We start from the raw sequence: 26,446 nt of genomic DNA on the forward strand, positions 1-26,446 counted from the left end.
TGTATAATTCTTTTAGACATGAAACAGTTAACCCATTTTATTAGGGAAAGTGGCAGTTTTAATATCTTCAATGTCTGAATTAACTTTGACTTTGAAACATGATCAAACACTTCTTTTATATCAATAAAAACTGCAGTTGAGACCAGACCCTCATGCTTTGCTATTTGAATATCATGAACAACTGAGAGAACAGTGTCAATTGCAGAACACTGTTTTCTACCTCCCATTTGTTCACTGAATAAAAGAGAATCATCTATAGAGCTTATAAAAGATAGTCAAGTAGCTATTATCTTTTCTAAAACCTTTCCTAAACAGTTCAATAGAGATATTACTCTATATGACTTAGAAATTGAAGTTTTTCTATTAGGTTTTACAAGAATCACTCCAGTGGCTTCTCTCCAGCATTCAGGATGATATCCATTTTTCAAGAGATTGAAAAAGAGCTCAAAATATTCATTCTTTAAGTAGGAATATGTATTTTGAATAATCAAGTGATTAATTGAATCAGGACCTGCAGCAGTTTTAACAGAACTTGAGAAGATAGCTGACTCTAATTCATCTTGTGTAAGATCAGGCCATTCCCAGTCATTTTCATCAATGTAGTTGAGAAGTGATATATTCTCTTCCTCTGAATCTGAATCTGAATCTGGTGAGTTCTGAAAGAGAATTCTCATGAAAGCTTGACATTTTTCCTCAAAAGAGTTTGCTGTATATGATTCATTCTGAGACTCATATTCTAGAGCTGGAAGTTTTGCTACACTTCTTGTTTTAGTATAGTTAAAAGCTTTAAAAACTTCCTTCCCTTGTGCTTCTTCAAGAAATTTATTCCAGCAGTCTGTTTTAGCTCTTTTAATATCTGAAAAATATTCATTTCTGACAGTTTTGAACTCTTCATTAGATATTACATCATTCTTCCAATCTCTTCTAGCAGTAGCTAATTCTTTTCTTTTAGATGAGATATTCTCATTCCACCAAGGTTTTGAATACTCAGAAGATTTTCTTTTTGAAATATTATCTCTAACACTTGTTAGAATGATAGATGTAATAAGCTTCACTCTATTCTCAAGCATTTCATTTGAGATATCTTGACCAGAATTTCAATATAGCTCATTCTTTCTTTCAGATTTTAACAGTTTTATGCTTTCTTCAACTGCTTTCCAATCAGCTTTTTCAAAGTTATACTGATTAGAGAGAAGAGGATTTTCACTCATTTGTTTTTCACTCAGTTCAATATCAAATTGAATAATCTCATGACCTGATCCTGATGTCTCATTTGAATCAATAAACCAGTTTACAAGTCTTCTTTCCATTAGATTTTGTGACATGAATGTTAGATCTATAATAGACTTCTGTTTCATGCCTTTTCTAAAGAATGTTTGTTGATCAGACTTATTAACCAAATCTATTGAATGCTCAAAGGTCCATTCAATCAGATTATCAGCTCTCACTGCTCTCTTGCATTCTGAATTCCACCAGGGATGATGTGCATTGAAATCTCCTGCAATTATAGAGTTTTTTGATGGAGTTATGTTCAGAAATCCTCTATCAATTGTCCAGGTATTGTTATTTTCCTTCAATGACTTTTCATTATAGATATTTATGAGCTGTATAGTATCAAACTCATCTTCTTTATCTATAATATCACCCACCAGAATATCAGGGTCAGACATGATATCAAATCTTAGATTAAATTGATATCTTGATCTCTTTCTTTCATAGATCACTACTCTTGACTTTATCTCAGACTTTTGAGGTAAAAAGCAGTAGTAGCTTGAATGAGAAATGACATATTTTTGCTCAGCATCAAAATTCGGCTCCTGAAGCAGTACAAAATCAACTTTTTGTTCAAATGCAATTTGAAGACAAGAATAAATGCAATTTGAGTTTCTATCCACATTATTTTGAATAAATGTGATTTTTGAAGAGTTTTTAAACTTTTTTTGTTGTTTTTGTTGTATATTCATACTAAAAGAGAGTAGAGAAGAATCTAATCACTATCATCAGATAGTAGATTATAACTGTTCCGAAAAGTAGGAATCTCAACTGCTTGCATTATATCTAGTTTATCACCAGAGTCATTTCTCAATTCTCTAATCTTAACAGGAGTTTGAGAATTCAAATTCTGTTTACATTTTGCTGGAGAATTGGAGTTTGAAGACTTAGATAATTGAGAGTTTCTTCTTTTTGAGCTTGCAGTTGTGAGTTTACTGGCTTGACTCTTCTCTTCAGTTCTAGATTGACTTTGAGCTTCATCTTTTCTTCAGTTCTTTTGAGTTCTAGGAGCAAACATACATTCTTTTGAGCTAGATGCATGTTTTTCTTTGCAATTAGAGCACTTAAGCAGAGTATGTTGACAAATTTCACCTCTTTTTGAGCATGTTTCACATTTATGCTCACTAGTTTTGTGATCTCTGGCACAGAATGCACATTTTGAGTCTCTAAAACATGAGATTGCAAAGTGTCCATATCTTTGAAAGTTTGAACACTGTGTTTGAGCTTTGAGATTCATTCTTGAGTCTTTGTATTCATGAACTCTCATTTTCAAACCTGCTACTCTTACTTCAGAGATCTTTGACTGTTCAAGTGTTTTTGTATATACTAGAACAGAGGCATTTCTCCTGCTTTGTCTGAACTCAATTGAATTTAGTCATACAGGCTCCTTTCTCAGTTGAATGGAGTTGTATTCTTCTAATTCATTTTTGAGAAGTAGCATTCCTTCTTCACAGTCAAAAATTTCAACTGGAATATCATGAAGAATGAATTTGCCCCACTTTTCATCTCTTTCAGATAGAATTGTTGTGTTTAGCAATGATTCTACTGCTGACTTCCAGAGATTCTCATTCTGAATAAGGAATTCAGCACTGAATTCAGGCATTGTAGTCAGAATAATAGAGTTTCCAAAGAATGATGGCTCAATTGAAGCTATAACTGGTTTTTGAACTTCAATATCAGTCATCAACTGAGAAAAGAACTACTGATTAATTTCATTTCTGATTCTGAAAATGAGATTTGAGTTTAGCTTGTTTCTTTGCAGAATGTCCTGGTTTGAGACTTTGAGAATGAGTCTTCTATTTCTAGAGATTTGGAAGTTTTTCTCTTTTTGCATTTTCTTTTCCACTTTTCTATGAATAGAGGCATGAGCAGTATTCTTCTCAGTTTTCTCAGGATTTTGAGCAGGTTTTGAGACAGCAGGTTTAGAGACAGCAGATTCAGCTGCTTGAGCATATGTTTTCTTCTGATTCAAAGAAGAAGAAGAAGTAGGAAGAAAGGAAGAAGAAGAGTAAGATGAAGAGTCAGTGATTGTACTAGGAATTTTCAAGGTTTTTTGAACTGTGTTTGAGATTCCAAGTTTGAACTTGATCATCTCCTGTAGTTGTCTGGCCTGAGCATGAAGAATTAACAGAACTTCTTCATTCATCTCACTCAGACACTGCTTTCCAAGAATCTTGCTTGCTTTTTCAAGTTTCTGTATTTCAAGAACTTGTTGTTTCTCTATTTCTTCTTTCTTTCTTCTCTTCAGAATTTCAATCTCAGGAATAGCATTTGAGAAAGCATCTTTTTCCACATCAACTGAGTGTATTTTTGAACTCATTGTTTTCACTCAATGAAAAGTTGGTCAGACTGTTTCAATTGAGATATTTCTAAGTCTGTTTTCAATTGAAAAGTTGGTCAGACTGTTTCAAAAGAAGAATAAAAGACTTTTGTGTATAAAACACCTGATTTTTTTCACACTAGTTCAGTAACTAGGTTAGATTTTTGAAGAGAATCTAATAAACTAAAATTGATTTTTAAGATAAATCAATAAAATCTTTACAATCTCTTTCTTGGGATACAGTGAGGAAAAGTATGATATCAATTGATAATAAATCAGATGATATGACAGTTTTTGAGAGAAAAACTGACAAAAAATAAATCAATTTTTTGCAGAGAAATTGATTAAAACTATTCAATTTTATTCTAAATCATCCAATTCTCCTCACACAACAAGTGTGCAACTCAAATCAGTTAATAAAGAGTGTAAAAAAGAATTAAGTATTAATGAAAGCTCTTCAGCCACTGAAAAAGTAATTCTTACTTAAAAGAATATGAAATTATGACAGAAAACAACTCTGTTTTTAATTCTTTGTAAGAATATTGTGTAAAACTCAGAGAAAAACACCTTACTTTTTCAAGAGAAGTAAAAAACTATTTCTAAGATCTTTTTTTTTTTGCATTAACTGCTGCAGAAGAATGAGATAGAAACTGCTAAGATATGCACTACTGTATACCCCCTACCAAGACTTTCCCTCTTCAGGGTCTTGATATTATAGAGAATATAAGTCTGTTTCTATATGATAATATAAATATTGCCAGCGGGATGTAGAGGAACTGGTTATTTATATCTCAAAATAGAAGACTTTGTCAATGATTATATCAATATAGAGTTAATTCTCAAATTCAATAGAAACCTAGTGTTGCTGTTCTCAATCCCTTGCAGAATCTATTGAATATTGAGGTATTAAAACTAGATTTAATATATCTCACTGTGCAGGGATCAAAGGCTCAGTCAGACCTTGGGGTATACTGATTTTATAGTTGTTGGTGTGCTGTTGACTTGTTGTCCACTGGTTATGTATTGAATACTGTTGCCGAGGTATCTTTTTGTATTGTTCTGCTGGGGATGGGCCAGATTGAGAGGGGTAGTACAGGGGTGAGACTTGGTGTTGAAGTCTAGATACACTGGCGGCGGACCGTGGAGGTTGCACTTCAGAAGAGTCTGTTGATTATGTGCTTGATATTATCGCCGAGGTATCTTTTTGTATTTTTCTGCTGGGGATGGGCCAGATTGAGAAGGGCGGTACGAGGGTGAGACTTGGCGTTGGTGTTTTGGAACATCAAAGATGGACAGGGTTTTCGCGGAGGTCGCTCCTCGGATATCTCCACAACTACAGGTCGGGGGTCTTCCAAAATCGAGAAGATTGGTGCATATGGCTAGGTCACTTCACCTTACAATTTGTATGGCACTCTGGCCCGGGGTTGTGGTGTGGTAGGGGAGAACGGGGGATAATCCCACACAGGAGCTTCGAACAACGTCCGGTTCATGTTTGGCTGGATAACTCCACCACCACACGGGGTATGCGGTCGGCGATGGGGTCAAAATGCTCGTATGATCGAGGGCTTTTCGATGGATCTATCGGCGGGTTCTTATTCGAAAAATCGAGCGAGTTCGTGGTGGAGCGGTTGTTAATGCACAGTATCTGATTTCTTTCAGTATTTAATATGAAGATTATATACTTGAAACTCTGAGATTCAACATGCTAAGCATTTGAAAGATTTTATCATTAATTATAGATAGATAAGACTTTCATGATTTATGATCATCATTGTTATATATCTGTTGTCAATATATCTATCTCATAATATCAGTATATGCTTAATTGCTAGTAATTTCTTTTCATGCACTGAGTAATTGAGCTTAACACTTAATAGTTTTCTATCATTATACATCATCAGGTGCAGCTTGTCATTCTTATTCATCTGTAGAAGAGTATCTCTAATAGCTCATTCAAATGCATCTGTCTCAATGTAGAAAGATTTATTACAATCTGATTAAATAAGCACTGAAGATATTGTTACATATTCTCTCAGTGTGAGAAAAACCTCTTTATATACAGTATTTCAGATAATTGAATGAAACTTCTTCTTTCACAGATTTGTATTCATTTCTCTTAAGAGATCTGAGAGTGATACAGATATTTATGTGAAATTCTTAATAAATCTGCAGTAGTATGAGATCAACTTAAGAAACTGTTGTATATGATATACATTTCTCAGTCACAGTCAATTCACTATGACATTCAATTTCTTCAGAATGAGATGTATACAGTCATCACTCACTACATGTTCTATGAACTTCAACTCTTTCATTTTAAACACATATTTAATTAATTTGATATAGAGCTTATACTCTGTCAGAGTTATAAGCACTTCATCAAGATACTTCAGATGTTTATTATATGAGTTTGAAAAGACTAGAATGTTATCAAGATATACAAGATATAAGATTTCATTCTGTTTATAAAGAATTGTATTCATCATTATTTAAAAGATGACAGATATATTTATCAGACTGAATAGTATTATCAGAAATTCAAACTTCTCTTATTATATATTAAATGTAGTTCACAGAACTGACAGTTCATCTACACAGATCTGTCAGTATTCTGAGAGAAGATTAATCTTTGATAGATATCAGACATTTTCAACTGTATTCAACTATTGTTGAATTTATAACAGTGAATATTCATTCTTGATTATAAGCTTATTAAGTACTTGATAATCAATACACATCTGTCACTTCTCACTCATCTTTTTTATGAATAGAACTGAAAAGCCTTATATACTTGATAAGAATTATATAAGATCATGTTCTAGAAGATATGTGATCTGATACTTCTATTCTTCAAGATACATTTGTGATAAAGAATATATATTCTAATTGACTGGTTTTGCATTCCTCATATCAATCTCATGTATAAATCCTCATTTCAGCAGTAATTTCAGTGAAAGATCTGTTCAGAAGATCTTTTCATACTTCTTCAGAAGCTTCTTTATATGCTTATTCTTCTGCATATCTTTTATCTTGATTTTCTTCACTTTCAGGTTCTGTATGACATACAGAATGCTTTCAGATGAGGTCTTATGAATTGTTCTCTTTACTTATTAATATATAAGCAGATTTAATTCTTCTATATCAGAGATGTGAAATATTCTTCTTATATCAGTTAATAGAATTGTATGAACTGTTTTCTTTCTATCAGTCAACTGTATATAGCATGTACATCATTGAATCTGTGAATTGAATCTTTGAAATTAATTAAGTCTGAGAATAAGATTGTATTTCATGTTCTGCAGCTCTCATGCTTAAATATAGTAAGATTATTCTTCAAAGTACAAGAGAACTCTTACTCTTGCAGATAATATTAAATATTAGTTATCAGATAATCTTATACATCAGAGATTCTTCACTCAGTGAATCTCTTTCAATCTTCAGATTATATAATTATCAATATATTATATAGAAGTGTCTGTATTCACTAACACTTTTACAGTCATCTCTCAATTCTTATTCAAGTGCTCTCTATACATTAACATTTTAAGTCTTAAGATATTGAGATAAGTGTTCACTTTATCATTCTCACTTATATCTTATTCAGAAGTCTGCTTCTTCTTTATATTCACAGAATTCAGAGAGTTATCTAACATGAGCATCTCTTTCACTTTAAAAACTTTTTATAGAATATCAGTAAGTGTCTCTGAGCTCACTGATTCTGCTAGTTTTTTAACTTTCTTACTTCTCTTAACTGTGTACACTGAGTATAATCTTTTATATTATGATTTTGATGTCTGCAGTTGAAGCAAGCTTGATGCTCATAATATCAAGATTTTCACTCAGAGAATCTCTTTTTCAGAGAATTTAATACTTTAGTGATAACATTCAGATCTAGATTCATTATATTCAGATGTATAACTTGTGTTATAGAAGTCTGATTATTCATTCTCTGCTGAGATATACTTGATTACAGTATTTTCTATTATATTTGACTCACTTGTTCTTATATAATGAGAATATTGTATACTTCTTTCATTATATCTGATTATGAGGTTAAGCATTTTCATTTCACTCTTAACTCAGATATAAGATCATGAATGAAGATCTGTAAATAAAAAAATGTTGAAAGCTCTTTATTCAATGTAAGATAGTATAAGCTGAAGTATGTAAAGTATAATGTAAGATTACTCACTTATCTACACTTAGTGAAGTGTTTATAACACTTATCTTATATATTCACTTTCTCAAAGTTGTGCAAGATTCATTTAAAAAACTCATTTCATATTTATAAGAATGAATATTACTCTGAGTCTGTGAGATTCATCTTTTCATTAGTTATTTATAATGACTTCACTTTTCTATGTAGAAACACAGTAGATTTTAAGACTTGTTAGAATTTCATTGACTATCTGTCTGTGAGTTCATATTCAATCTGATAATATAATCATATCTGACTTAGCTAGCTGATTGCAGTATTATTTTTTCAGTTATTATTAAAGTTTAATGACTTCAGCAGATCTTCTGACTTGATATATTTTATACTCAGATTCTTATTCTGCACAGTGATCTCTGATAATATATACACTTCTGAAGAGATTATAAATAATTGTGATAAGATCTTCAGATTCAGTGTAGTCATCTATCTGTATAAATATTCAATCTTCTGCTGTAAGTCTAAGATCTGATTTTCTCTATTCTTATTAATAATGATGATTGCATCAGTGAAGCTCTTTATAGTAAATGCTTGATTCACAGTAAATGTCAATTGTTGTTTGACTTTCATCTCAGTCTGTCACTGTGTATGCAAGGCCTCAATCTTATTTAGAATTCTCATATATATACAGAGCTTTGATTTCAGTTTGATAGTCTTGACTACTTTTCTTACTGCTTTGAGTAAATTCTGTGAGAGGTTCTACATATCTTCTGATTCAGATAGCAGAGAAGAGTGTTGTTCATATCAGCTAGAAAAGATATTCATTTCAGTGATTTCTCATTAATTATACAATGTCTATTGTTATATCACTGTATTATTCTATTACTATATTGTTATATAATTTCTGTTATCATTGTATAACTCCGGTGATAATCATTCCTCTCTTTTTATTCTTCTTTTGAGTAGGAAGTAAACTTCTTTGAATCTGGTTCACTGCTTCTCTTTCTTTTCTCACATCTCATTCATTTATATACATGGCATTTGTCTGAATGTGAAGTTTTTCCTCAATAAGCAAAGTAGTATCAATCAGATGCTCTTTCACTCACTGCTCTTTATATACTATCTTTTAAGACATTCTAGAATCACACTGATATGATAACTACAAATCACTTCATAGACAGAATTATCACATTCTGAAGAAGTCTGCACTTCTCACTGATTTTTAGACATGCTATCAGATGTGATTCAAAGATTGCTTAAGTCAGTGTATGATTACAGGTGTACACCAGCTTCTTATATATTGTAATATTATACACTAAATTAATTAGCAGCCGCTATGGCCCCTTTACACTCATACGCGTACGCTAGTAGTTCGGAAGCGGCCGCGTTATTATCCGACGGTCGTACGTTCTTCCGAACCACATGATTAATGTTGACAGACTCACTTATAAAGATAGAATCAGTTAATACTATAGAGTTAATTAGAGAAGATAAGCTCATCTATATAATAACTTTATAAGTATCAGAGAATCTCACGGTTATGAAAACTGAGCTTCAGATATCAGAGAAATACTGAGATCTTACAGAGATATTCAGCTCAGTAAAGATAGCTGAGCTTTCTTCTCACTATAAGAAGAATCTGATAATAAATTTAATAGAAGAGTAGAAACTCTTCTGAGAATCAATTTATAAGCTCTTTTACTACAAGACAGAGATCTTATAAATCTATATAAAGAAGAATCTGAAGAATAACTTTATCTGATCTTTACAGGCCTCTGTGAGAGTCTCTGTGATGTTTATGAAGAAGAAGAATGAAGATCTTAGATTATATATAGACTACTATAATCTGAACTTTAAGATAATAAAGAGCTGCTACTTTCTATCTCTGATTAAAAATGTAATCAACTGTCTTACAGAAGCTGTTATATTTATACAACTGAATGTGATTAATATATATACATAACTGTAAATACAGTCTGAGAATGAATAAAAGACTGTCTTTAAAACTGCACTGAAATTGTTTAAATATCTAGTAATATCTTTTGATCTGACTAATATCTCTGCAGCATTTCAGTCTTTTATTAATAAAACACTTCATGTATATCTGAATATCTTTATGATAATATATCTGAATAATATGATAGTGTACTTTATAAAGAAGGAAGAACATACTGAGCATATATAAAGTGTGTTAAAGATCTTAGATAAGATAGAACTATATATTAAGCTTATGAAGTGCAACTTCAGTATCTATCAGATTAATTTCCTAGAATATATAATTATCACAGATGATATTCAGATGAAATCTTTATAAATTAAGACTATTCTATTATAATCAGAGTTAACTAGTATTTATAAGATTCAGATCTTTCTGAGCTTTGTGAATTTCTATAGACAGTTTATCTTTATATTTATGAGAATCTTCTTGATTCTTACAGACATGCTGAAGAATGAAAATAAGAAGAAGTTATTTCATGAATAGAGAATGAAAAGATTATTAAGAAGAAAGAACTGTGAGAACTTTCTTATCTCAGAAGCTTATGAGATTTTTGTAAGATTGAAACAGATATTTATAAATACAGTAATACTATTTCACTTTAATCTCTTACTCTTAATCAGATTAAAGACAGATGTCTTCTTCTTTACAATTTCAGAAATAGTCTCATAACTACAGTTAAATGAGAACTGAGTTTCAGTAATCTTTTTCTTATAAAAGATACAATCTGTGAAGATTAACTATAATATTTATAATTAGAAGCTTCTTATAATAGTGAAATTCTTTCATCACTGATATTACTATTTTAAAAGCCTTGTAACAGTGATTACTGTTAGAACTGATTATAACAGCTTATAATAGTTTACTTCAATTAAGAAACTCTTATAACAGTAGATTTACTAAGCTCAGAGACTGAGTAAGTTCTGATTCAAGATAGAATATATCAAGAAAACTAAGAACTCAGTGAATGAATTCTCTCACAGATCAGACTATATTAAGAAGATCAGAGTGACAGATACAGAGAGACTAGAGAAGATAGAAAAGCTTTACAGAATGCTTAGACTGAGTGTTATAAAGAGATTGACTGAAGAGTCTCTCAATTTCCTGTAAAAGAAGAGAGAGAAGAGAGAGAAGAAGTCTGTACAACTACTCTTTACAACACTGAGAGTTAACACTCTGAGAATATCTGTAAGAATTCTTAAAGAGAATATCTATAATCTGAAGAGTTTGTAGACTTTGAGAAGTACTGTAAAAGACCTGATGTAAGAAAAAACAGAGTATAAGTCTTTATAAGATCTTCTATTCAGATTGTCTGAACTATAACTGAAGAATGAATATACTCAGTATATTCAGAAACTGCTCACAGCAGAGATCAATTCTGCAGAAATAAAGAGTTAAAGAGACTTAAATAATCTCTTACAAAGAGAGAGCTGAATTTATATATTTATAAATGAGTTTCTATGTATAGAACTTATTAAAAGATATTATAACTCTTCTCTAGTAGATCATTTTACAGATACTAGAACTTATGAGTTACTTATAAGAAAATACTTCTGACTAAAGATGTGAGAACTTATAAAGAAGATAGTGAATTCTTATACTATTTATCAGAGTTTGTGAGTAGTATAATTCAAATTATATGAAGAACTTACTTCTCTACTCATTTCATAAAAATCTTAAGAACAGCTAGAAATGAATACTCTTATAACTCTCTCTGAAAGTAAGAACATATATAATGTCTGCTTTAACAGTGTGCTGATGATAGTGAATTACTTTATCAAGATAATATACTTTATATTCACTCATAAGAACTTAAAGTCAAAGAATTTGACTTATATCTTTATCTGTAATATAATCTGATTGTATGAATTATCTATAAACATTGTTTTAGATAAAGAATCAATCTTTATAGAAGAGTTCTGATCTAATCTGATAACTATACTGAAGATCTCATAAGATCTAAGTACAGCTTTTCATCAACAGACAGATGATCAGATAGAATATCTGATGAGTATATTAAAACAGTATCTGTAATACTTTATCAATTACAATCAGAATGACTGAGTGTATTAATTATCATTTACAGAGTTTATATACAATAACTTAAAACATATCAGTATAGATAAAACTCTCTTTGAGATACTTACTGAGACTTATTCATGAATAATCTTGATGAACTTGTGAGAGTATACTATAGAGTATAATAATATCTGTGAATGAGCTGAGAGAATTCAGAAGATTCAGAAGAAAGTCTGCAAATTCTTGAGAAAGACTTAAGAGTATCAGAAGAGATACTATGACTTCAAACACATTATAAAGAGTTTTAAGAAAGATGATAGAGTCTGACTGAGTTTAGAAAATATCATTATATAAAGATCTAGTAAGAAGCTGAATCTCTTATAAACAGAGTCTTATAAAATTATGAAGAAAGTTAGTTCACAGTTCTACAGATTGAAACTGTTATCTAAGTTATAAATATATAATGTTTTTCATGTCTCTTTACTCTGTGAATATAAGAAATTCTTAGAAGAGAATTCTGTGACTCATTACTCTATCTATGAAGTATTAGAGAGTAAAAGAGAATATCAGATTAAAGAAATTATTAACTTAGAGAAGTGAGATTATAAGCTCTGATTCAAGATTTAGTGATAAGAGTATTCTAATAAGATGAATAAGTTCACTTAAGAATTATTCAGATAGATAAGATATCTGTAGAAGCTAAGACATAACTTTCATATTATAAATTCTGATAAGTCAGAATGATATAATCTTCACTAAGAATCTGATTATAATAAAGATATTAATACTGTCATTTATAAATTCTAGTTTATAAGATAATAAGTTTCTACTGAGATAAATAGTCTGCAGTGTATATAAGAGAAGAAGAAATTATATTCTTATTAAAGCTAAAAAATAAGAAAATAAACAGAATTATGAATATAATTTAGAGATTAATAAAGAAAAAATAAAGAAAACTCACACTTATATTCTCAACATCTGTGATATTCAATTCTCTCACAACTATCAATTTCTTTTTTTAAAGAAGCAGAGAGTATTATATCTGTGATACAGATAATTATTATATTTAGTATAAAGACTGTTAGAAATGCACAGACTTCAGAGAAGCTGAACATCAGAGTGTATACAGTTGTAGCAGAGTCTTGAAAACTGACTATCTATATATATGATCAGATATCTCTTATAAAGCTGTATCTACTCTCTCAGTTATACTGAAGTATTCAGTCTGAATATAATTGAAATGCAGAGAGAAAGCTCATCTGCTCAGATCAGCTCTCATTATAAATTCATAGTATTTGTATTATCTTAATTATCTGAATTTTATGAATATCTGAGAACTTATCTCTCATTGATAATAAGATTGCAGAAATGCACTGCAGTGTGAGAATCATTAATAGAGAATCTAGACATATTTACATATATCTGATCAGAGATTATGTAGATAGAAGAAGAATAATCATAGATCTGTGAGACTGCAGAAGACACTGATAATATTAGAAGCTTTATAAGAACTGTTAGCTAGAGTCTGTAAAAAATTACTTATAAGAAGACTTACAGTAAAGAGAGAAACTATGCTGCTTAAAGTCAGAGACTGATCTGAAAGAGATAGAGAGTTAGCTGCTAGTCTGAAGATTGAATACAGTAATAAGACTGAGAGAGATGAAGATACAGTTGTGAGCAGCAGTGTCTCTACTCTATCAGTCAGTAAAAAGTGATTAGAGAAGTTGCAGAGATGCTTATAAGAAGCTCAACAGTAATCAGACATTATTTATAAAGATATTAAAATTAAAAAATTTTTATTCTTGAGAAGTTCTTGAATTAATATATAAATATTATCAGAAATACTCTCTCTCTGTCATCTGAGTAAAAACACTTCATGAATAAATGAAAATACTTATAGTTTATAAGTATAAGAGCTGTTACAGAAAAAGAGAAAAGAAGATAAGATTTCACAGACAGATCTGAGATATTTATACTACTTTAGAGAGATTTATTTACACTGTGAGTAATTCTGTAGAACAGTCAGATCACTCTAGTAAATAAAAGTAATTATAAATCACAGATCTGAATCTTTCTATATAACTATAAAGAGTAATTATAGATCACAGATATCTTGATTCTATAATTCTATAGAGTTAATGAAATAATGAAAAATTCCTCACAATTCTACAGTGTCAAAGAACAATGATTCATAAGAATGAGTGAAAGATTAACTTATAAATACTTCTCTTTAATAAAGATAATCTCACAGAGAGTGATTTATCTGTGAGATAAATCTGTGTGATAATTACACAAGAATCTTATGAAAATGATTGAGAGTCAATTAGAACTCTTCTATATGAAAGATATGAGATAAATCTGTGTAATAGTCAGAGAAGAATCTGTAGATTATAAAGAATCTCATAGAATAAGAAACTAAGTGACAGACTGTTTTCTCTTCATAATAATAAGAGATTTTTTCTCACTGAGATTTTTTATAGATATGAAGAATTTTTAGTGAGTATCACTGCAGTGCTGAGCTGATTCTATAAAGTCACTCAGTGAAAGACTTTACAGATGAAGTCTTAGAGAGAGAGAAGTATGTAAGAAATTCTGCTTCTTACAGATTCTTTATCTCTATTTCTATCTCTTATATAATTAATAGAGCTGACAGCCCTTGGCTACATACAACTATATAGACTGAAGTTCATGAATACTATTCATAACTCAGCTTGAATGCTATTATACATTTGATCTCTACATTTTATCTTTCTACTATGAATACTTCTAGTAGTTAACAGTATATATTACACTAAGCTGCAAACATCTGAATAATCACCTGCGAGCACTTATTCTTACACTTTCAGAGTAACTGTGTCATACTTACTCACTCTCTCTAGTAAGTATACTGTATGTTACAGTGTACAGAAAATCACACTGTATAGAAAATATTTTCAATATCTTTATTCTTCATCTTTAAATAATTATTATTAATTATAATCCTGTTTAAATCTTCTAATTACACTGAGAAGCAGTTGCAAAGAGCTGTTAATGCATATAAAAGTAATTTAAAATTGAAAATCACATCTCTGTCACAAGAATTCAAAGTCTTATATATCATCTTGTATAGAAGAATTAACAGAAAGAAATCAAGAACTATAAGAGTTTCACTGAATCAAGCATTAAATAACAGCTAGAAAGAGGTAATTAAGATATGAATTCATCAGTTGAATATTATTAATAAGGCTGCCTGCTATGAATATAAGCAGTATAATAACAGATAATTTCTTACTAATCTGAAGAGTATCTGACTGCAAGTATTTAAATCTGATACTGTGAGAGCTGACTTTGCTGATCATGAAATGTATTCAGTTAATCACAATATAATTCTCAATTAATTAAGACCTCTTATCATTGATAATGCCTCAGATCTCAATATATACAATAATGATGATAATATATGCAATCACTTTATCTCATCATCTGCAGATTAACTGTTAACTGTCTTCTCACAATTAATCTTCTCAGAGATAATTGCAAAACTATGTCATCAAATCAATGTAGCAGTCAAGATCTTAAAAGATGTGAAGAATACTCTTACATCTGATTTAATAAGACAGTTGAATAAGATCTTCAAGAGTAGCATGATTCAGATGAAATTGAATACACACTATAAGAGTGAACTTACAGATTATTATTAAGTAAATAGATATTGAGTTATTAAATCCTCTCATAGACAGATGCAAGTAGATGAAGTTCTCACTATTAAGAATATCAATTGCAAGATTGTAATCTGTAGAGTAGATGAGATGAAAAAGATGTTTAATAAGAATCTTTAATTAATTAGAATCAAATCTATAAAATCTACAGTTACTTAATTATAATAAGATAATTTTATAGAATTTCAATCTACAGTGAATTCTACATCTTCTAATGAGTATATAGATAATCTTTATATTATAGATAGATGTAATAATGATTATTAATTAATTTTTAAAGATTACTATATTTAAAATATTTTCTGTGCAGTGTGGTTTTTCATACACTGTGATGCACTCACTAGAGAGAGTGAGTAAGTATGACACAGTTATAGCTTATACAGACTTTCTCAAGTCTGATAGTAGATAAATAAATTAAAGCTTCAATTTTTATTACTTTAGTAGAAGATAATTTAAGTACTTCTAAAATTCTTCTTAAAGCTCTATTTTACAGATTTTAAAAGAGTTCAGTGAAATGTCTATAATTATTTCACTAAATTTAAACTTTATAATCAGTTACTGAGATGATATAGACTATATATAATTATTTTATAGCTTGAAAGAATAGATCTTTTTCTGTATTTAATAGTCTGATTGTATTATTCAGTAATCTTTCTATCTTAATAGTTTTTTATTAAATATAATATTTGAAATTTAACTTGAAGTTTAATCATACTCTCAGTTATTTAACATTCAAACTGAGTTTAATCTCTTTATTTAAAAGAGTTAAACTTAATTTTGTCTGATTAAATCTGAGAAAAAAGTGAATTAACTTAGTTTTATTTATATTAAATTAAATTTGATTAATATCTACTTTAACAAAGATTTTCTTTACTACTTTTTCAATTATTTCTAAATTCTCTTTAATTATTTTTGAACTGTAGATCAAATTAATATCATTTATATAGCTTAAAAATCTTATTATTTTCATCTCTCTATTCTTGAATAGATATGCAGTGTATATTATAAATAGAATAGATAAGATTGAAAATTCTTGAAATACTTCTATTTTTATCTCAGTTTTATCTTATTTCATTTCATTAAAAAATAATTGTATAATTCTTTTGAATATAAAATAATTAACTCATTTTATTAGAGAAATTAATAACTTTAATATCTTCAAAGTTTGAATCATCTTTAACTTTAAAACGTAATTAAATACTTCTTTTATATTAATAAAAACTGCAGTTGAGATCAGATCTTTATTTTTTACTATTTAAATATTATAAATAACTGAAAGAATAGTGTTAATTATAAAACATTGTTTTCTATCTCTTATCTATTTATTATATAGAAGAGAATCATTAATAGGGCTTATAAAAAATAATTTAATAGCTATTATTTTTTCTAAAATCTTTCTCAGATAATTCAATAGAGATATTACTCTATATAACTTAGCAATTAAAGCTTTTATATTAAGTTTTATAAGAATCACTTCAGTGACTTCTCTTTAGTATTTAGAATAATATTTATTTTTCAAAAGATTAAATAAAAGCTTAAAATATTCATTTTTCAAGTAGAGATATGTATTTTAAATAATTAACTAATTAATTGAATCAGAATCTGCAACAGTTTTAATTAAACTTGAGAAAATAACTAACTCTAGTTCATCTTGTATAAGTTTAGATCATTCTCAGTTATTTTCATTAATATATTTATGAAATGAAATATTCTCTTCTTCTGAATCTGATAAGTTTTGAAAGAGAATTTTTATAAAAACTTGATATTTTTTTTTAAAAGAATTTGCTGTATATAATTCATTCTAAAACTCATATTTTAAAGTTGAAAGTTTTGCTACACTTCTTGTTTTAGTATAGTTAAAGACTTTAAATACTTTTTTATTATACTTCTTTAAGAAACTTATTTCAACAGTTTATTTTAACTTCTTTAATATCTGAAAAATATTCATTTCTGATAGCTTTGAACTTTTTATCAAATATTAATCTATTTTTTGAATCTCTTTTAATAGTGATTAATTATTTTCTATTAGAAGTGATATTCTCATTTTATCAAGATTTGAAATACTTAGAAGATTTTTTCTTTGAAATATTTTCTTTAATACTTGTTAAAAGAATAGATATAATTAGATTTACTCTATTCTTAAGTATTTCATTTAAAATATCTTAACTTAAATTTCAATAGAGCTCACTCTGTTTTTCAAATTTCAGCAGTTTTATATTTTATTCAACTGCTTTTCAATCGGCTTTTTCAAAGTTATATTCATTAGAGAGAAGTGATGAAGATGATATAATATAGTAGTTGATTTCATTATTGAGATCTAGCTATTATACAGTCTTTTATATATGATAGATATTCATTAAGTAATCAGTGAACACCTCACTTATACAGAGACAGTCAGTCTGTAGAGAGAGAATCTAACACTTTTCTTAATCACTGCTTCACTGAGTAAATATTTACAACTCAGTAGAGCAGTTCTATAACTAGAGAAGAAATATTATATATAAAATAGTAGTGTCTTCTGTCAAAGATTTCACAGAAGACTAATAAGAGTTGAAGAAGTAAAGAAAATTAGTATAGAAACATTGATCTGATTAGATCTTGTATATATCAGAATACTCACAGAGCTTTACAGACTATAAGTACTTAAATTCTCATATTAATCAGAGTGATTTTATAAATCTTAAAAATCAACATCTTTGTAAGAGTGTCTGCAGTCATATCAGTAGTATTCACTTATTCAATCTTAATAATATCTGATGTGACAGTATTATAAATATAATAATATTTTATATTAATATAATATACATTGCAGATGATCTTGTCACTGTTCACTATAATAATTACATTATTATTATCAATGTACAGAAGAACAGTGAAGTCAGAGAATAGAAATTCAAGCTTAATTAATAGTTTATACAGTTAAATTACAGTTTTTAGACTCTCACTGATGAATATATACTCAGCTTCTGTAATACTTAAAGTTATAATTATTCATTTAATCAATTTTCATGTGATTAAGTCATCAGCTAGATGAATGAGAAGACTTGATATAAATTTATAGTTATTAATATTATCTGCTTAATCAGAATTAATATAAGCTTTAAAATTAAGATCTTTTATATCAGCAGCATACTGAATGAAGTAGTCTATAGTACTGTGAATATAATAAAAGAGTCTTTGAACTGCAGCTCAGTAAGCTTGTATTAACTTATTTAATCAGTATACAAGCTTTGCAGTTACAAAGAAAATATCAGAAATAAGTATAGATAATAAGATATTAAAGAGATCTAACAGTATACTGATATTTAAACTTATTAAAGAGTTTAAGATTAGATTGCAGATTAAATATGAATTTTATGAAAATTCTTACTGCTTTGAAGTCTGTCATTCTGTACTCATTTAATATCAATTTAATATAGACAGATTATAAGAGCTTAATATCACTTTCATTCTTTTCAATTTTCATACTTAAGTAATGATTTACAGAGCTCAGATTCTTTACAGTGAATTAATCAGTGATTTGTATAAATATCTACTCAAGAGTATTTATATCTAAGTCTATAAGTTTAACATTATTCATATATAAAGTGAGGTATTATTATTATTATTATTATTCTTTCATTATACTTATATGCAAGCGGAGCTTATAATGAGTCCTTGCGTGATGTTAAATACAGGTCAAGTGTTGATTATACAGGAGGAAATACAAGTGTTAAGATCACGCCAAGATAACAAGAACATAGAAAAATACAAAGAAGTGACAATTAAATACATGTAATAATAACTTCTCAGCTCAGAAACATAGAGCAATTCATTGAAGTAATTTGTACATCTCTGTATTTATTAGAAACCTGAGGTGCTTGAGTTCCAGATTTAATGTATTTCCCTGCGGGTTTCGAACTCACGTGTCTTGATTTCCCACACCAAGGTGCTATCAGATGACTGTATTAACCATTCAGCCATCAGAGCTATAAAGTGAGATAGATTTGAGAATCTCTTTTAAATCAGAGACTCTTATTGTAATAAGAGAACTTGAAATCAATATCTTTTAAATAATTTATAAGAAGATTGAATCACAGATAGAGTATCTGTTTTAGACTGTAAAGAGATTGTAGAACTAATCAGATATAGTTAATACTATTATTAAAACTAATCAGCTGTCTTATATAGAGTTGCTCATTGAGTAAGAGATCTGTGTTTAGAAATACTGTGATAAAGTTAACTTGATAAATATTTCAGTTTTTAGCTGCTGTGACTGCAAGTATTACATGAATAATAGAGATAAAAATAATAGATGTATAGATATCACTGAAGTCAATATCTTTTCATTAATAAAAGTCTTAAATAACTTATCTTACTTTGTAGAATATAATATTACTATTCATGTTAATTTTAATATAATAAACTCAGCAGCTGTTAAGAACACAGATTTTAATATTCAGCTTATTCACTATTTAAATATTTTATACTCAGCTGCAGAGTGAAGCTTCTTTTTTATTACAGCTGTTTAAGCTTTTTTCTATAAGTATTTAACTATCTCTTTATATATTTGCAGAACTTTAATCTCTGCAATAGTCTCAGAGCTCTGATATATACTGCAGATCTTGAATACATAATAAAGTGAAAATTCAATGATACTAAACATCTTCAGAGTAATGAAATTAAAAGCTATAATATTTTTACAGAGTCTTCTATATCTTTTCAGAGTTATGAGTAACTTCTTACTAACTTTCTTTCAGAGATGTCTGATTTTACAGCTTATAACAGTGATAATGAACAGAAAAGTAATGTTCTTCAAAGATATATTTACAGAGTGAAATATGTTTCATAGAGATGCAGATTCAAACAGTTAATCAGTCTTTAACTAATTTCTGTCAGAGAATTCAGTTGCAGCTAATATATGAGAAATCTCAATTATATTATAATTATTAAGTGCAGAATCTATAAGATGTACTAGTGTAATATTCTTATTGAATTTCATACTGCTGAATTTAACAACTTCATTCTTTAAGAAGTTTCATATTCTATATATCATCTCACTGTAGTATCTGATTAGAATTACCTGTTTACTATATTCAGTGAACTTACTATGTTCTCTGTGTAAGTGTTCTTTTAATATATAGATAAGTGACTCTACTGCTCATAAGTTCTTGATATGTGAATACTGTCACGCCTCTGGCCGTGTCAAGGCTCTGTTGCGGTTTCACACGGCTCATTGCTTTCATGCGGATGATTTCATTCATTCCGCAGGTCATTCAAACCGGTTTTCAACCACTCTATAACATTATTCAGATATAATATAGAAAGATCTGATTAATGAATATAAGAATCTCACTTTTATATAAGGTCAGCAGATTACTCTTTCATAATAGTCAGATGCTACTAGACTGACCGTGTGACCGTATCTGAGACCAGAATCAGATTTTTTGATAGTTTCATTATTAATTCAACTAATCTCATTACACAGTTTTAACATTAGATAGTAGTCTCATACTGTCTCAGTGAGACTTACTGTCTACTCTTATTACATTTTTCATATAAGATTATGATTTTCACTTCTCAATTTAAATTATTTTTATTACTTTAAATAACTTTAAATCTTATTTAAGTATTATCAAAAAGTGTTACTTTTTAAAAAATTAAAAATAGTCTAAAAAAACCTTAAAATGTCTAAAAATAGTAACTTTATGCCAAGAATGAGACTAAATGAGATCAAATAAGATTGCTTTCTTATTTTTTTCAAGTCATAGTTTCATTTTAATATCTGATATATAGTCACTTTACATGTTTTTTTAATAACTAGTCCCAGTGAAATTCATATTAAGAAATGTATGAAATCAGACTAAATGAAACTAAACATGAAATTCATGATTCTGACGGTCAGTCTAGATGCTACTGAGATATTACTTCAGCTATTCTCACTTATAAAATAAGAGAAGAGTATCTGCTTATTATCTATATAAAATAACTAGATACTGACTTCTGATTAAAGAGATCAGTGATTCATTTTCTTCTACTGAAATATATATAAGAGTTACTACATTTCTTATACAATCTTCGTAGTATACTAAGTATTATATCTGTGATATTCTTGTAATAACTCTGTAGCTCATGAGCTCACTATTTAAGTAAGATAGTTAAGCTTACTTATACAGCTTCTTAAATAACTATCTTTATATAATATTATTAACTAGTCACTGCTTTAGTTTCATTATATTACAATTTAAATCACTTAATCTAATTATAAGTTTGAATCAGTTAAGCTCTATTAATAGACTAATATAATCATATACATAGACTGACTGATGAGATTATGAATTTCACATTTAATCTCATTTGATCTTTATTATTATTATTATTCTTCTTTCATTATACTCATATGCAAATGAAGCTTATGATGAGTTCTTGCATGATGTTAAATACAGATCAAGTGTTGATTATACAGGAGGAAATACAGGTGTTGAGATCACATCAAGATAACAAGAACATAGAAAATACAAAGAAGTGACAATTAAATACATGTGATAATAACTTCTCAGCTCAGAAACATAGAGCGATTTATTGAAGTGATTTGTACACCTCTGTATTTATTAGAAACCTGAGGTGCTTGAGTTCCGGATTTAATGTATTCCCTGCGGGTTTCGAACCCACACGCCTTGGTTTCCCATGCCAAGGCGCTACCGGGTGGCTGCATTAACCATTCGGTCATCAGAGCATCTCATTTGATCTGATCTCATACATTTCTTAGCATGAGTTCTATCAGAATCAAGCCTTAAAAAAATCTGAAAATGAATCATTTCTGAGAGAAATGGCATGAAAAATAATCAGATTTAATTCAAGAATAGTGAAATGAAAGTAATTTCTCAGAATAAACTGTGAAAGATAATCATTCTTTTAAAATCAGAATAAGACTGAGACTGAAGATTAAAATCAGTCTTATTCAATTTATTCAGTGATTACTTATATAATCAGAATTTGATAATAATTATTGATAATACTTATGAAACAATTAAATATATTCTTGTATAAGTTTATTCTTTACTTTCTTATAAAAACTACACTTCTCTGATATACTGTGATCAGAGATATTAAACTGTCTGATAATTCTATATTTTACAATTATAAGTTTCTTGATTGTTTCTTCTTATAATTGTTCTCAGTAATAGTGATAAATATCTCAACTTGAGTTGAACTTTTACTTCATTTTCATCTCTATTAATGAAATTATCAGAATATCATATATTATCAGTGTAACAGTTGAATATATACTCTTAATAATTTTTTATAACTCTAGAATTGATTTAATATATAAATTTATCAGATTATCTTAAAGATAGCAGTCAAATTTAGTTTTATAAGTATATAGTTTTATCTGATTTTCAGTTATAATTAATATATATAAGTTCTGTTTCAAAGTTAGTATTATAGTTCTATATAATATAAAGTATTATCAAAGATTATTACTTACTAGAGAATTATATTTTACTGTCTTCACATCTTAAATATCTGCTTATTCAAATCTCTGATAGTTAGTATTGTAGTAGTCTTAGACTAATTTAATATATAAGTCTTGTTTCTTCTCTGTTTAATCTTGAGAAGTGTAGATATTAACTCAATAGAAGAGATCTAGTAGAGCTGCTATAGTATAGTACTCTGTAAAAGATTGTTCAGTTTTACTGTAATAATATATCAGTTTATTTCTTATAGTAATAATAGCCTGTGCTATAGTATTATCTCAGACTGAATTTCTTTTTAAATGATTTAACTGCTTCTTAAGATAAGTAAATAAACTGTTATACACTCATCAGACTAACTACAGTATTAGTATATAAGTGATTGAGACTGTCTTCATTATCTTATAAAACTGAAACAGTAAATCAATCATATATTTTAACTGAGTTCACTTTATATCAGAAAGTTTCAATATCTGAATCTTTTTTTAATCAGAGTATTGTACTCAATAATCAATCATCTGATACAATTGAAGAGTCTAAATAGTTATCTTATATATTGAACTTCACTATATTCTAATATTCTGTATTATATTCAGTGATATGACTGATTTGTTTATTTATTAAATATTATGAAATTATTATTATTATTTAGAGAAGATATAAATTATATTAATAATGTTTCAAATCTATAATATTTAAATTATTAGTCAATCTATTCAAAATTAACAGTAGTATTATTAAAAAGTATTATTAAAAAGTAATATTAAAAAGTAATATTAAAAAGTGTTATTAAAAAATATTATCTTTTATAAAGTGAATATAAAAGTTACTTGAGTAATTACTTTTATCTCATTCTTATTTCAAGAATCAGTCATCTTATTATTCTTTATCTTGATATTAAGATTCTTTATCAGTGTTTATATTATAAGTTAAATTATATAAGTAATGCAGAGAATATAATCTTATTTATTATTTCAAAAATACAAAGTTAATTTTTGCTTCAAGCTCTTCACTATAGTATAGTTATTCACAGTATTATCAGTTATAATTGTAAGAAGACTGAGACTAATATCTTAATAGTTATTTTTAATCACAGTTATTAATATCTCTATTATATAATTCTCAGTATAACTACTGATCAATGATTTAAATTCAATTAATATCTCTTAATAAGTTCAGTTCTCATCAATATACTAATATATAACACTTATAAATGTAAGATTGTTTATACTAGTTCATATATTTACTGTGAGAGATACTCTTCAATGATTCTTCAACTCTGATTCTAGATATTATATATTAACTTTGTAGTGTATCTCAAGATTGAACTGAAGATAGAATTGATATGAAATATGAAGATTTAAATTAAGTATTTAAAGAAGTATTCAGAATTCAGAGTTTTTAATTAATCAAAGAGAAAGATTCTGAGATATATATATATAAAGCAATTATTCACAGAAGTTATCAGATAAGAGTTATGAAATCAGAGTACTAATATATGATTATTTTCACATGATTTTCTTCAAATTAGAAAGTTAGTATTATCAAAAATTATTATCTGATAGAGTAACTTATCAGCTTAGTAGTAATTTTCTGATTATTTTTCTTTTATTATCTATATTCTGATAACTTCAGATATCAGGAAATTTCTTCAGAGTTATAATTAGTTTATAATAAATATTTCTGAATAAAGTTATAGTAATTATAGCAGAGAGATGACTCTTCAGTAATCTATAATATAATCTGTTAATAATTATTTTATAGTTCATCTCAGTATTTGTGTTGAGTTTTTTATAAATTTCATAGCCTGAAATCAGATATGAAGTATAAAGTGATTATTCATTATAATTGAAAGAGAGTATTCTGTATTAAATTGTAAATAATATAGACTTTGTGATTTACAGTGATTTCTTGAAGAGTTTATAACTCTTCAATAGAAGTAAAAGAAGTGAAAGAAGTGAATTCAGAAGATATAATAATAATTTAAAAAAGATAATAATTCATTTTTAATAACTAATCACTGATGTGTGTAAGAAGAATTAATATAAGAGAAAATAATCTTGTTTCTTAGCTTAGTTATAATTTTAGTACTAACTCAGATTGAATATTATCAATGTATAAAAGTAAATAAATAATCTTGATTAATCTCAGTTATATTTCTTGAAATATATTAATATTATAAAAGAGAGTGTTATTAAATTACATTATCAGATAATATTATTAAAAATATATTAATATTATGAATATTAATATTGAAAAAATGTTGATACTTATACATTATAGTGATTTGTGAATCATGATAGTTAAATATATATATATATATATATATTATTCCCAACTTGATTACAACTTGTACAATAATTTTTGAAAACTTAAAATCAATTTTAATTATTAATAATTATGAACTTAAACTTATAACTAATTAATATAAAAAGAAAAAAACTTTTTCTACTTCTTCTCTTTCTTATTCTTCTTATTATTTTTTATAATTCACTTCTTATTCTTCTTCTTCTTCTTCTTCTCATCTGAGATGATAATCATCTTAAAATCTCTTTTCACTATCTTCTCAGAGAAGAGTTCTCACTGCTTCTCTTCAGTCAGGTCAATCTGTGTCTTAAAATCCTGTATTTTCTGATTTACTATCTTAAGTTTCATCTCAGTAGTAAGCAGATTGACATGCTCAGAGAGCAGAGCTGTCTTCTTAATATTCTGAATCATGAAGTGTATTTAAGACCTGAATAAGGCCTTAATTTCCTTCTTCTCTGTCAGCTTCTGCTAATCAATTAGAAAACAGAAGTATTATTAAAAATTATTATCTCTTAATAAATAAAAAACTTATCAGTTTTGACTTCTTTATCTTTTACTTTAATACTCTCTTAATCTTCTTCTATTATTACTTATTTATAATAATACTCTTCTTCTCTCTCTCTCTCTTTATCTTAAACTTAAATTATTCTTGAGACTTCTTCTGATCTCACTACTACTGTATAAGACTCTTTACTATCTTCTTCTTCAATCTCTCACAGACAGTGTCATCTATATTATTTCTATACTTAGTTCAGTCTAAATCTATTAGAAGTGTTACTTAAAATCATTATCATTCTACTTTTTTATAAAGTCTTTTTAAGGTATTATAATATGTCTTATAATCTGTCTTCTCTTACTTGAACATCTTCTTCTTCTCTTTCTTCAATCTGCGACAGTGCTCACGCGTCTTGATGGTTCACAGAATTATAGAATATTTGAAGAGAAATAACATAATTAATTTCAGTGAGTGTTGAAAAGAAGTGAAAACAGAAGAGATAATCAGAAATAATATAATAATAGTAATAATAATAATAATAATAATAATAATAATAATAATAATAATAATAATAATAATAATAGTAATAATAGTGATAATGATGATAATAATAATAATAATAATAGTGATGATAATGATTATAATGAAAGAAGAAGTGTATTGAAATATATTACTAACTTACTAAATATAAAGAGATAAAGAAAATATTAACAGCATTCAGAGATATATAG

The 26,446-nt window shown here is 27.7% G+C and overlaps 2 protein-coding genes across 2 annotated transcripts; one reads left to right on the top strand and one right to left on the bottom strand.

Moving 5' to 3' along the window:
• Positions 1–2,647: 2,647 nt before the first annotated feature.
• On the bottom strand, positions 2,648–2,875 carry BDCG_17082 (uncharacterized protein; the record flags this gene model as incomplete). The annotated part of the gene is made up of 1 exon (XM_045426242.1): positions 2,648–2,875. The coding sequence occupies one exon, from the start codon at positions 2,873–2,875 to the stop codon at positions 2,648–2,650; it is 228 nt and encodes a 75-aa protein (XP_045281155.1).
• Positions 2,876–4,613: 1,738 nt separating this feature from the next.
• Positions 4,614–5,241, top strand: BDCG_17083 (uncharacterized protein; the record flags this gene model as incomplete). The annotated part of the gene is made up of 2 exons (XM_045426243.1): positions 4,614–4,633; positions 4,789–5,241. The coding sequence occupies exon 2, from the start codon at positions 4,816–4,818 to the stop codon at positions 5,239–5,241; it is 426 nt and encodes a 141-aa protein (XP_045281156.1). The 5' UTR covers positions 4,614–4,633; positions 4,789–4,815.
• Between the last annotated feature and the right edge of the window lie 21,205 nt (positions 5,242–26,446).

This window comes from Blastomyces dermatitidis (genome assembly GCF_000003525.1).
Source record: "Blastomyces dermatitidis ER-3 genomic scaffold supercont1.5, whole genome shotgun sequence".
Taxonomy (NCBI): domain Eukaryota; kingdom Fungi; phylum Ascomycota; class Eurotiomycetes; order Onygenales; family Ajellomycetaceae; genus Blastomyces; species Blastomyces dermatitidis.